Source organism: Fomitiporia mediterranea (assembly GCF_000271605.1).
Source record: "Fomitiporia mediterranea MF3/22 unplaced genomic scaffold FOMMEscaffold_5, whole genome shotgun sequence".
Taxonomy (NCBI): domain Eukaryota; kingdom Fungi; phylum Basidiomycota; class Agaricomycetes; order Hymenochaetales; family Hymenochaetaceae; genus Fomitiporia; species Fomitiporia mediterranea.
In genome coordinates this window covers 2206531-2220484 of record NW_006760390.1, presented here as the reverse complement: position 1 = coordinate 2220484, position 13954 = coordinate 2206531, and the positions used below count along the sequence as shown (strand labels likewise).

The 13954-nt window shown below is 45.2% G+C and overlaps 1 protein-coding gene across 1 annotated transcript; it reads right to left on the bottom strand.

Moving 5' to 3' along the window:
* Window positions 1-4677: 4677 nt before the first annotated feature.
* Window positions 4678-13829, bottom strand: FOMMEDRAFT_146199 (acetyl-CoA synthetase-like protein; the record flags this gene model as incomplete). The annotated part of the gene is made up of 22 exons (XM_007265716.1): window positions 4678-4926; window positions 4988-5181; window positions 5245-5437; window positions 5495-9196; window positions 9250-10022; window positions 10073-11166; window positions 11232-11452; window positions 11522-11549; window positions 11611-11748; window positions 11830-12048; window positions 12151-12294; window positions 12355-12444; window positions 12511-12580; window positions 12641-12667; window positions 12722-12761; window positions 12822-12868; window positions 12927-13227; window positions 13277-13290; window positions 13342-13428; window positions 13497-13600; window positions 13632-13642; window positions 13808-13829. 17 exons carry the CDS (start codon window positions 13827-13829, stop codon window positions 11107-11109), a joined length of 1623 nt encoding a protein of 540 aa, XP_007265778.1. The 3' UTR covers window positions 4678-4926; window positions 4988-5181; window positions 5245-5437; window positions 5495-9196; window positions 9250-10022; window positions 10073-11106.
* Between the last annotated feature and the right edge of the window lie 125 nt (window positions 13830-13954).

The following is a 13954-nucleotide window of genomic DNA, read 5'->3' as shown; positions in this document are numbered from 1 at the left end:
GAATGAAGGGATGGACAAAGGGTAAGAGACTATAGAATGAACAAAGAATGAAGGGGTGGTCAAAGGAATGGAATGATGAAGTAAGGAAGGGTAGTAGTAAGAGTCAGTATACATATAGTTTATAGACAGCACCCCTGAGGGACAGAAGTCCCAAGTTCTAGTACAGAAGGGTACAGAACCCTCAGAACTGAAGGTACAAGAGTAGAGAACTGTAACATAGGTAATAGTACTGAAGCCTTAAATAAAGCATTAGTAGTAGTTCACAAACTTAAGGAATGCTTGGACCTGTTTCAGGTTCTAAGGTTGTAACCAGTTCTGAACTATAGTCACCTTTGCTGGATCCATACAGACCTCTCCTCTACTAATCATAAAGCTCAGATAATCTACTGACTCCTGTACAAAAGAGTACTTTACTTCTTAGAGAAACAGTTTATTATTTTGGAGCTGTTGTAGAACTGCTTGGATTAGTTAGTAATAGTACTCAACTGTCTGGGTGAAGATCAGAATGTTGTCCAGATACACACTAACATACTCTAAGTCAATCAGATCTGTAAGGATGTAATTCATAAATGACTAGAATGTTGTAAGTAAGTTAGTTAGTCTAAAGAACATTATGGTTGGTTTGTACAATCTGTGATTGGTTTGGAACACAGCCTTCTACTCATCTCTGTCTTGAATCTAAATATTATTGTATCCTTATCAAACATCCAACTTAGTAAAAACCCTAAATGTATGTGTCTTATTAATGAGCTCCTGAATTAGAGGGAGCAGGTACTTGTTTTTGACAGTACTCTCATTAAGACAACAATAATCCTAGACTGGGTAGAGCTTCTCATCTTTCTTTTTGACAAAGAAGAAAGGGGAGACTATAAGGGACTTTGAGGGTTAGATCTGGCTGTTCCAAAGATTTTCCTGAAGGAACTTGTCAAGCACCTCCTACTTGTCTCTGTTGAGTAGGTAGACCTTACAATCCTTAGGTTCAAAACCCTTAGTCAATTCAATTGTATAGTTCTAAGAACAGTGTTTAGGAAGCTGGTTAAATTCCTCTTCACTAAAGACTTTAAGGAACTCTCAGACAAAATCTAGCAGGCTGGGTCTGTATGTGTTCTAGAGTAGAGTTGTTCTGAGAGGGTTCTAGACTGGTTCTGTCTTAGACATCCTTCAGATCAACTCTATTCTATCTTGACTAGAATATATATCCACATATCTATCCTAGTTGAAGAAGAACAACTGGTCACCTTCATTAGAACTGTTAGTAACATTGAAAGCATCTGTATCTACTTAGAACAGTAGTGTAAGGTAGCTGTAAGACTCAGAACACTGATTGAACACAAGTGTTTACTCTAACTAGTCAATAGTAGGGTTGTAAGCTTTGAGCCATTTGAATCTAATGAAGACATCTGTCTTTCTAAGGTTAGTGACTCTGAACTCAATACTTTCCTCATAATCCTAAATAGTCATCTATAGTTAGACAAACTTGGTGATCTGACCATTCTAGTTTAGGGTTCTGTTTACATTGTATACTAGGATCAGAAGTAGAATACATTGAGTAGGAAGGTAGTGTTCCTACACAAAGGCCTTATTAATGTATGAACTAGTATATCTACTGTCTACTAGAACTGTTGTTTGGATCTGGAGGGATCCTGAGAAGGGAGCTAAGAGGATAAGGACCTAGAGCTAGTACTTAGAATGTTCTTAGATAAACTGCTACTTGTTCTGAAAGGAATGTACAGCTTGTACAGTCTTGTTGTCTGAGAGAGTAAGTATATGTACTAACATTTCCTCATTAACCTCTCTCTTTCAACAAGGACAGACTCATGTTCTCAGCTGTGAACTCAACTAAGGTTATCCCTACTTAATACTATGGACAAACTACTGAGTAGTAAACAGGGCTAGGTAATGTTCTGAATGTTCTAAGATCTTAGAACATAGAAGTGGTAGGTTGGATTGTGTGGATTTAGACTTGGATAAAGTGTAAAGAGAAGAATCAAAAGAATCAGAAGAAATAGGAGAACTATCTACTTTTGTTTTTAACTTTTTTCTTTCTAATAAATAATTTTGTTGATTTATTTTTTCTACTTTTTCTACTTTTCTTACTTTATTTACTTCTAATCCTACAGTGTCCATTGAATCAAAAGTGGCCATTAAAAAATCCAAGTCATAGCTCTTTAGTACTACATTCACTGTTAGGCCTCTACAAAATCCTAAAGTATGTAGTTAGGGTTTAGGAGTTCTAAGGTGACTTCTGGATTTGTAGAAAAGGCTTCTTACCACAAATCCTGCTTGTCACTCATTATTACTCTAATGACCTGACAGATATACTGTCACTTCTACAAGTAGTCCTTAATTTAGTGCTCTGACTTTCTGTAAGCAAAGTATACTCCTTACTTTTAGGCTTCTCTAATGTTTATTAGAATAGATTGATTACAAATTACAGGCAGATCAATCTGAGGGCTTAGAACTGTTAGAGCCAGATGTATGTACAAGCATTCTGTACAGACTTAACACATCTAAGCTGTAGCTTGGTTGAAGGAGATAGTGTGTGTCTTCCACTCAGTGTAAGTGACTAGTTCTAGCATTATTCTGAGAATCTTATTAACCAGTTCTGGGTGAAGAGCTTTTTCAAGCATTCTGATGAGAACATTATTGAACCCAAGTATGAATCCTACCTTCCAGGCCAGGATATTGAACTCCTGAAAGAAGGTATTAGTAGAATGTTTGCCCTGTCACAGAGACACAAGCTTGTTCTGTACATTGTGCTTCTCATTCAGATTGATAAAGGAAGTACAGAGCTACCTTATGAATTCTGAGTATGACTCATTGTTCTAAAGTTGGATCAGGCTTCTAATCTGATAACCTTTGATCCAGTTCTAGGCCCAGGTAGCTGTGTTGCCTTCCTTCATGAAGGAGAGGACAAATAGGACACAATCAAGATCTAAGGATAGATCAGTTAAAGTAGCAGCCACATATAGTTTGACTTAGTGTTAGAAGTCCTTAAAGTGCTACCTATTAAAGTTCAAAGGGTGGGTTACATACACTTTCTTTCTAGAACAGGTTACAACTTCTAGAACAATTAGAATGGGTTCTGAAGGGGTTAGGGGCATGTGGTTGGTAAAGGCCTTTTAGATAGAGGTCTACATGTATTAAGCTAGTTCTGCTCATAACTACTGATCTGGCAGGACAGTAGGGGTGGCAGTCAGTGTAGTAGGGTTCATGTCTACACTACAAAGGGATCAGCACTAAACTAAAAGGGGTAATGAATAGAAGAAGGGTGGCAAAAGTTTAAAAGGGTTTAGAAAGTTTAAAATTTAAAAATGTAAAAGGGTCAGGACAAAGGAAAGAGATTGACACAATAGTAAGTACTAATGCCTGAAACATAGGAGAGTTGTAGAGTGGTAATGAGTAGTCTTAATCTAATGTCAGTAACAGTGTAGAGGGGACCCAAAGGCTCAGCAAGGGGACCCAGGCTACAACTATCCTATACAACAGAAATACAGAATGTAAGTACTAGAATGTAGTTGGAACTTGCAGAACAGGCAGAGAGAGAGAGTGAGACAAGAGTAGAGTATATAGAGTGAGCCTAAGAGTACAGGACTACCTGGAGTAGACAAGATCAAGACTACTAGACTAGTCTGATCTTGTATGCCTATATATACTAAACTACACAAGAGCACTCAGGGAGCATGAGCCACTAAGAATGATGAGCCACAAAGAATGAAAGAAAGGAATGTCAAAGATAAAGGTACAAAGAATGAAGGGATGGATAAAGGGTAAGAGACTATAGAATGGTACAAAGAATGAAGGGGTGGTCAAAGGAATGGAATGATAAAGTAAGGAAGGGTAGTAGCAAGAGTCAGCATGCATATAGTTCATAGACAGTACCTCTAAGAGACAGAAGTCCCAAGTTCTGGTACAGAAGGGTGCAGAACCCTTGGAACTGAAGGTATGAGAGCAGAGAACTGTAACATTCTCCTTCTTACATAGAGCATTCCAGAGCCTAGCATTAAGAAGGGAGGCCAGAACAAGCTGTACTGACCATAGAATAGGACTGTTAAGAGATGAGGAACAAAAAGAGAGAAAAAATTATTTATTTAGCAAATGTTACAGACTAATACTCTCAACCAATGTGTCATTAGGACTGTAGGTCAGTGTAGATCAGTGCAGATCAATGTAGATCAATGCCGATCATTTTACTCTCTTGTCACGCTTTTTGAGCATTTTTAACAAATTACACAATATTAATTTAAGGACTGGTTCATTCAATATGATAAAACATACATATTGTAGCTCTGAAGTAGAGGAATACAATAATATAATTTTTATGTTGAACACTGTAGCATAAGTAGTAGTAAAAAATTTGTCAGTAGTCTCATATTTGGAATTCATTCAATTTCAGCAGTATTGAATTTCTATACACTTTTCTACTGAATCAATTTCCTTCAGAATTCATATATATATAGTACATGTATGTATCTACATTTTTCTATTTTTTTGAGTTTATTGGTTGAGTTATGCATGAATTAGAGGGGGGTGTTCAAAGGAACGTCCCTGTTTAAAGGAACGACCAATGCCTGTAGTAAGGAAGACGATCGGCGCGATCGGCGTTCACCACAAAGATGCACTCTGGCAACGTTCTTATTGGCCAGGTCTTTGGTCTTCTACCTACTTTGTTAGCCGAGCACTACCAGTCCTACTCAGCGTCTCTGCGGTCACTTAGTTGTCGTCAAGCGGCACACGGTCGTGATGACCGTCCCGCCTGCTACCTCAGAAACAGACTCCGCGCAGCCTACCTCCCGTAAACCGATATTTGAGGGGAGCACGCAGTTCAGACATTGGCGATACTCTGCCGAACAGCTCCGAGACATCCGCACTTCACTGAACAAGGCGGCGGTGAACGCAATTAAGAATGCGTTTGAACTTGATTTGGTACGTTTCCGCTTTGAGGAGCAATAATAATACTGTAGAAAGATTTATCTGAAACGCTTAGCCTGGCTCTTCAGATAATGTGTCGTTCTTGACCGCAGAAGAGGAATACCTTTTGGTCAAATTGTATGTTAGCAAGGTTGGTCAACTCTGTGGCCACTTTCGCTTTCCGGAAGAGGTGGAAGCCACTGCCATTTCGTACCTCAAGCGGTTTTACTTGAAGAACACAGTCATGGACTGGCATCCGAAAAACGTGATGTAAGATTTATCTGCCATAACTTCATGCGGCATCCTAACAAATAAATGCTGGAACACGGAAAGGCTGACGGCATTATTCCTGGCTACGAAAACCACTAACAATCCTATCTCACTTGAGCACTATACTGCTACCATTCCGAAGACATCACCATCAGATGTCCTCGATCTTGAATTTCTCGTTGCACAGAGCTTGAATTTCGAATTCAAAATATGGCATGCTTATAGAGCTCTTTGGGGCATCTATCTTGATATTCAGGTCAGTCAAGAAGACGCTGTAGACGTTCTCGAATCGGTACTGATTTCATTGATCCAGAATCTTCCGGACATTCCACTTGATCGACTACAGGAAACATATCACACAGCTATGAAGCATGTTCGTACCTCAAGACTTACAGATGCAGAGCTTGTATACGCGCCTTCTCAGATCGCGTTGGCAGCATTTTCGATGGCATCGCCGGATCTAGCCACCGCCTGGGCTCAGTCGAAGGGGGCGGAGTCTGTTTTATCAGTTGTCAAAGATATCGAACAGATGATTAAGCGGGACGGATCAGGACCCGACGTAGAGAAGGTGAGGGACGTTGATAAACGACTCCGGCTGTGCAAAAATCCAGAGAAGGTTGTTGGGAGCAAGGCGTACCTCGCAAAGAAAGCAGAACAAGAGGCGAAAGAAAAGGAAAAACGGACGAAGAAAGCGGACGATACGAGGCGGACGATAGAGTCCGGTGATCCTTTCGGCGAAGAACTCGGAGCTCAGAACGGGCGAGATCCCAACCTTGATGACGATGACTATGATTAAACACAGAAGACTACCGGGAGAGCATCTTGAACCCTGGCGGTAGCATCGGGCTTCTATCTTGAGGGCGAGCTTTTTCCTTGGGAATAATCATGTGTATTGTAGAATCAGAGAGCAATTTGACCTCCCTCTCCTTTTGCCACTGATGAGTAGCAGCCTACTCGGCACTGCAGCCTTGTTTTTCTGTCAAATTGTTTTGATGCCAGTGATGAATTGCATGTTCCCTCTCGCGTAAGCCGGTCCGATGCAGTGTCAGGGCGCCGTGGGAAAGCAGTAGCCCATCAACTCGCGGTCGGTCAATAGCCCGCCTAGGTTGGCTCTTCTTGTCTTGTCCTCTCCTCAGTAGTGTCTTCCCGTTCTTCTTCTCCTGCCTCTTCTGTCCGTCCGAGTCTCCTCCCGTTCTTATGGACAATGAAGCTCATTCATCGACTGCTGAAACCTCCGGACAACACCAGCCCAGCGAGCCGTCCGCACCGGGTCCGACAGACCCGCCCGTGTCGCCTGTGAGAAGTACGATCTCAAACGATGACACTGGTAGTATGGCGACAATTCTGGAAGATGTAGATGAGATATGGAGTGATGCACAGGAGATCACAGAGGCTGCGGAGGTAGATGCAGTGCAACAGGAAATTGCTGAATCCGTCAATGCAGACAATATTGGCAGCACTAACGTACCGAGCTCCCGTTTGGGGTTGGATCCCGACTTGGTTCAGCTCAAGGTCGTGACTGGGGAAAATAATAAAGGCGAATCGGAGGTCATGACTGTTGAGGAACCTCCGTCGGCCATTAGCACTCCTTCTGATCCTGCCCCAGCACAAGCTGAACTCGCCACCGCCCGTCCGCCGACCTTGGAAGTGCCTTCCATGCCAACATCCCCGACGCCATCGGCCTCCACCCACGCTGGAACGTCGCTCGAAGCTCCTTCTTCTACTTCGAGCACGCGACCCGTGTCTCCTTCGCCAACCCAGTCAAGCCATGGACTAAGTCGCAGACAAAGCAGAAGACGATCGGCAATCGACGTATGTCTGCTCGCCTCCTCTGTGTTTTTCCTCTACCTCCTGGCTAACATTTGGCTACCTATTCGATTTCTTTCCCCCTTTTATTTGTCTAGGGCCGCTCTACGAATCGATTTTCAAGTCTCTTGTCAAATCTCATACACCGTCGGCCCGAACGTGACCATGCGCCAGGATCGTCAGGCAGACCTTCTGCTCGCGAAGACGGAGAACCGGCTCATTCTAAAGGCGATGAATCTTCAAGGGCATCGTCCCCTCTACGTGCAGCTCGGCCTATTACACCACCACCAGCTTTACCAGCTCCTTCTTTGCAGGAGCTTGGTCTTTCTTTGACTGCTGTAACTTCCATTCTCACTCCTTCACACTTCAGCACACCACCAACCAGTGGGACCTTTATGAAGCCACATTATCTTCTATTATGCCATACTCAAGGTTTAGATGTTCTTCCTCTCGTCGCGCCACCTGCGCCACAGCCATATGCTTTGGTGCGCCGGGTCAGCTTCAAGAGTGTCGTGGTGATGGAGGAGAAGGGTGTCCTCGTGGCTATTGCCGGGAGAAGGGACGGTGTAAGAGTCTACGCCTTGGAAGAGGTTAAGAAAGCTGTCGAGTGGCGAGTCGACGTGGAGATTAGACGCGAGAAAGAAAGGTTGAAGCGAGAGGAGGCAAAGAGGGGAACATCGAATGTCGACAAGGTCTTTGGCGAACTAAAATCCGGCACACCTCTGCATGAAAAGCCCAACAAATCGAGCTTGGCGGAATCGCCTACCACTCCGACTCCAGCTACACCGAAGAACAAAAGGCGGAAATCTTCCGTTGGAACAGCTACGACTACCGGTTCCGCTCCTCCTCGGCCCCGACCTCCGGTTACGGGCCGGAAGTTAAGGAGAGCATCTTCGAGAGATACATCGAGTGCTCATCGGATCAGTGATCCTCCTCCTTATCAGGCTCCAACTTCTCGACCTGGTTTGGAAAACCAGTCTTCCGTTATCTCAGTTACCCAGACTCGATCCCGTTCCGGTTCTGTGCAAAATGTATTAGCTGGTACTTCAGCACGTCGACGTAGTGTAGTCTCTGTTCCTCGCGATGATGAAAAGGGCGACTGGGAGCATCATTCGAGCGACGATGAAGCTATCAACATGGCAACCGCGGGTCCCAGTGGAAGTGCGGCTCTTGATGAACGGACAAGTTCTATGGCATCTGGAGGGCCTTCAGTCACCCACCCTTCGCCTGTGGAGGGAGGCCAAGCTGTAACGCCTTTGGACATACCGAACTTAGCTGAATCGCGACGACTCTCCCAAACATCTGCGTCACCGACGATGACTCGACGGTCGAGTAGACCGGCGCAGCTGGACCTTACATTGTCCCGAACGCCGACCGTCACTGGGAATGCATCACGACCACCACCGTCGCCCACTCCGTCTGTTTGGACTCTACGTCAAGCATTAGCAGCTGCACCATCCGAAGAGGACCGCTCGAGGACCATTACGTCCGATGTAGACGGAGAGGACGACGATGACGATGGTGATGGTGATGGTGAACCCATCAGTTTTGCTCAGGCTCTCATGGAGAGTCGACTGCCTGATCTTCCTCCACCTGGCTCGCAGCGACCACAAGAACCGATACTCATCAATTCACGCGATGCTACGGAGCCTCAGAGTCCGGTTGAGAGTGCATCGACAGAAAATGTTGATATCAATCCTGCATCGCGGCGCGCACGGCGGCGATGGTCGGTTCTGGATGGCATGTTCTCACAATCCGGCAGCACGGAATCGATTCGACCCGATAATTCATCAAATCGGTCTCGGGCAATCAGAGAATCGCTTAGTGAACGACCATCAACTGGTCTTATCCGCATGAACTCTGCTGATGCAAATACCACTGTAAGGCGACTTTCACGTGGACATGCATCTGCTACTTCCCTCTCGCGTCCAAGTACAGCCAGATCAATGCCAGCTGCTCCTTCGCCTTCCCCGTCTGCACCTTCTACTCCATCACAACGACGATTTCTTCCGCGAATAATAACTAACGCCCTGCATTCGCGGCGCTCGGATGATCAACCCAGTCCCGGAGCAAAATCTTTACCGGGTGAATCAACAAAATCAAGTAATGCTGGTGCGCCGTTGCCACCTGCTCCGAAACTTGAGTATGTCAAGTTACCAGGAACCAAAGGGGCGGTCATGATCAAGGCGGTTGAAACTGCCAAGAAAAGGTGTGGCTCCTCTGAGACAAATCATGCGTAAATGCACTCATCACGATTTACAGTTTCCTGGCTATTCTCTGCGGAGAGAATGGCGAGAAGGTGGAACTATTTGCAGGGACCTACAGAACAACACTTGGCCTTTCCCGTACCTTCATCCTACCCGACTCACCTCGTTCTCTTGAGCTCCAGTTACAAGGAGACGATTTGGTCGAAGTATTCCTTGTTTTTGCTCAGAATGTTTTTGGATTGGAGCCTGCAACCGTGAGAGTCCGTGAAGTCAGAGTCGGTCGAGCTGAGAGACGTGCCGCGCGTCGTCGTGCCCGAGAAAATAGGGCGGAAGAACTTGCTAGTACGGAAGTGAATGGTCCCTCTCTTGGAGACGGAGATGCGACGGACGCTAACGTCAGCGTTGGAGTGACATTAACGACGTCGACAACATCACAAACTTTCGACGAAAGTGTTTCTACTCCTCCGCCTATGAGCAGACAAGCGTCGGAATCGAATCTCAACGCTTCCGAGTCGACGCAACCACCGCCCAATACGACGCAATCGGAGGAGTTGGCCGCCCTTGCAACTGCGCATGTAGCACCTTACACGACCTTCCAACAGTTATCATTCGCGCCGCAGTTTCCACTTGCGACAATAGCTGACGAATGTGTTATCCCTCCCACATATCAAACATTCCTGGAATACCGGGCTCAGTACGAGCCTGAGCCAGATGGTGCCAATAATCTTGATCTGGCAAATGTGCAATTCAGTCCTCCAGGTCTCCCGATACCACTAGCCCTTCCTCCTTCTAAGTGGTATTATCGGGATCCTAAAGGCGTCGTACAAGGTATGTTTACTCAACAATTATTGTAAAGCTTCTGCTAAATACTATTCTAGGTCCCTGGAAAGCCTCTCTCATGCAAACTTGGTATAAGGATGGTCTCCTACCTCCTGACCTGCCGGTTCGACGTGAAGAGGATGAGGATTATATTCTTTTGAAGGATTTGAGAGCGCAAAGTGTTGACCCGGCCCATCCGTTCCGTCCTCCCCCGCCTCCTTTGAAGAACTTCAGTCTCCCATCTGAACCAGTCAGACCGTTATTAGATCCTATTTCTTTGTTGACTCAACAGCGTCGTTACGGACCACCGGCTTTGTTTTTCACGAGTCGAGGTGGTCATAGCACAACGGTAGTCGACGCCCGTGGACGATCTGTCCTACGAGGTCGCTTACATTGGAGTATTGATGAAGAAGAGGATTTCTCTGTTTACGGAAACAGGCTTGGAGATGTGAAACGATTGGAGGCATTTGACATTGGAGACACCGCAGTCATTGCTGCTGTCCGGCAAGGCGGCCTAGAGGTGACAAACGTTGCAGATGCCTTAATGGGTCCGGGAGATATGTCGCGACCCGCTCTTCCTAACTTCAAACCGCATCAATCGACCGTCAGTAGACGCGGTCCTTTTGTCTGGAGAGTCGGCGCTCCTCTTGCGGCATTTGCTGCTGGTCCTGTTTCGTCCGACAAGGTCTTGCTAAGTACCCCGTCAGGGAAGAAACAAGGCGGCCTTGGGATCGGAAAATCCACTGGCAAGAATGAGTTAGCACTTGGCAATGCTGACGACTACGAAGGCCGTCAACACGAAGAACTTCTGTTTTTGGGACGTATAAGCGAGACTGTATATTTCTGCGAACGAAGTAATGGTTCATTCCGCATCCTACGACTTTGTCCGAACACAGCATCAACTACATCATTATTATGATATCCAAAGTTTCTACATGTACACCCCCGCCCCGCACATTCAATCAATCAATCTATCTTCCATCCATCTTGTCGGCATTTATACCCTCACTCGTAATTTTAGTAGACATCATATGTAGCCCCTACAAATTTTTATATGCCTCGAATCCTCGACGTCACATTTATATAATAATAGTTATAGTCGGGCAACGATGCCGCGCAAGGCTGTTTTCATGATCTTACCCGTTGAATTTTTCTGCACAAAGTGGGATTGTCAATTTGTTATGTAGTGAGTGAAAATGTACCAATTTCAGGGCTTACAGGAAGTTCATCTACGACTCGCACCCATTCGGGACATGCGAATCCAGGTAGACGAGACCTTGCGAATTTCTTGAGTTCTACCTCGAAATCATGATGCCTGCCAGCATATTCCTTTTCGGCAGCTGGAGTGAGAATGACAAAGGCCATTGGACGTTCGCCCCATTTAGGATGTGGTCTAGCTACGACTGCGACTTCGTGCACTGCGTGGTGCTCCGCCAGTTCTGCGAACGGAGAGTCATGAACATGAGCCGAAACTCATCATGTTACACGAAGCATGACATCTAGCTGACCTTGCTCAATTGCTAGACTTGAAGCGTTCTGTAATCCAGTAAGTATAGGCTCTTTATGAAAATAATTATCAAGAGTGTAAGGAAATCACCTCGCCACCCGAAATGATAATATCTTTACTCCGATCCTGGATAGCTATACTCCCGTCTTCATGCATAACCGCAAGATCTCCGGAAGCGAAATATCCACCTCGGAAGGCCTTCTTGGTTGCTTCCGGATCGCGAAAGTACTGCCGAGGGATATCCGTTAGTCGAGATAAATCGTACAGTCATAAATGATCCGAGAAGGAAATTAGGATTTAGGAATTTACCTCCTTCATGACGATGTTGCCACGAGTCACGACCTCTCCGACGGTCTTTCCGTCAGCCGGTACGTCCGTGAGTTCATCGCTGTCGTCTTGATAGACTACCCGAACTTCTTGCGCTGTGGCGAAGGCGTGACCTTGTCGGGCTAGAAACTTGGCGCGCTCTTCAAGGGATAGGTCTTTCCAGAATGGCTGAGCGTAGCCACGCGTAAATGGACCATACGTCTATAGTAGTTTGTTAGGTCTCGAAATCACTTATAATGGTGCCTGTCATACCTCTCTGAAAATAGACGTTAACTATGGTTTATACATTATACGAAGCAGAACGTACGTTAGTCCGTATACATGAACAACATGTATATTCTTCTTTTCTAGTTCACCGATCAGGTGTGCGGTAGGAGCAGAACCGGCTATGATCGTAGCCACAGGCTTTTCCAATCTTATCGCGTCTGGGTGTGTGATGATACCAAGCTATGTTAAATAGTTGATGGTAAGTCTAGTACAATGATTTATATAATTAGAGCCTCATACCTGAACAGTCGGTGCCCCGCAGTAATGAGTAACACCTGAGTTCAGAAAATGTCGCCAAATATGGGTATTTGACACGTTCCGTTGAGTGATCTAAAAAGAAATGTTTAAAGTAGCTCAGTATGCAAAGAAATCGTTTGAGCAATCTGACGTATACACCTGTGCAGCAAAGGAAAAGGTGATTGACCACGGAAAGGTCCATCCAGCAGCATGGAACATCGGTAAGACCCTATAGTTATTTGGTATTTTATAAAACCGTATTAATTGAGAAATCGCCGCAGGTACCCACCACAGATATACCGAGTCAGGAGTCATTCTGTCGAGATACTTCGTCAAGAAGCACACAGAGTTCGCAGATTGTCTAACGTACCTTGCTTCATATGCATTACCAACAGCACCCAAATATGACCCTACGTGCAGCTAGTGTAAATTTTTTGTATACCAGCTTATTAATTGGAGTTCAGCTTCACCTCTTAGAGTTGTAAGAACGCCTTTCGGTCTTCCGGTAGTGCCAGAACTAGCCAAATACAACGGTTAAGCGGGCATACACTCAAGTTTGTGTTTGAGAGGCCTACGTGTAGCAAAGTACGGCACCTGCATCCTCATCAAGCTCCATTTCGAGACCAGGCCAGCCTCTCTCGTTACTATGTTGCCTTCCTTTAGACAAGAACTCCTCATATGGACACCCAAACCTTCCAGTGTCTCTGCTGACTATAACAGGAACTTTAGCATCCTTAGTAAAATGCGTGTATTCGTGATCGACAAGTATAAGCTTTGATCCGGAGTGTTGCAATATGTAATCAACCTCGGACTTCGTCAGTCTGGTATTTATCAGTGTAATTATAGCTCGAGCGGCGAGTACTCCGTGCATTGCCTCTGGGAAGGGATAATTATTTCGCTTCATCTGTGAATTGTGGCCTCATACCTGCAATCATTGGTCTACATGCAGCAGTTAGCAGTATAATTTCATCTTAAGAAAGTGAAGCTCACGTGTTAGGCGATATGACAGCGACTCTATCCCCTGGTTTTATTCCGGACCAAATCAAAGCATATGCAAGATTCTGTATCCTTTGTGCCCTGAATGACCATGGTCCACGATAGTATTATTTAAGCCCTGTCATATTCAATATAGAGGATTAACTTACCATACCGAATATGTATAGGCTACAGGGTTCTCAACGTCTGGGTGAGCAATTGCAAGTTTATGAGGATAAATAGTTGCGCCTCGGAGGACAAATGCCAATGGATTCTGTTGGTTTCATTATTTTCATGCTACACACAGAAATACTGTCTACCAAATATTCACCAGAGGGTGTAAATGGACCGGCAGTCGTGACCCTTCAGGAAGTTTCATTCGGAAGCAACAATGTTCCGGAGGAATACTTGCGGGTGTTGGTCGAAAATCTATTAAGACTCTATAGCGACGTGAAGCACTGGAAATCTCCTGCGGGCTTACCATGCGGATCCAATAGGGACATATTGTTAGCACTTCGAAGGACAAGAAATGGATGCGCGGAAGATGACGGGAGGGAAAGAAGAACCTGCGTGTACGTTCAAGTGACCCGCCAAACCTTATGAATGAATATGAAATCGGTTTAGTGGC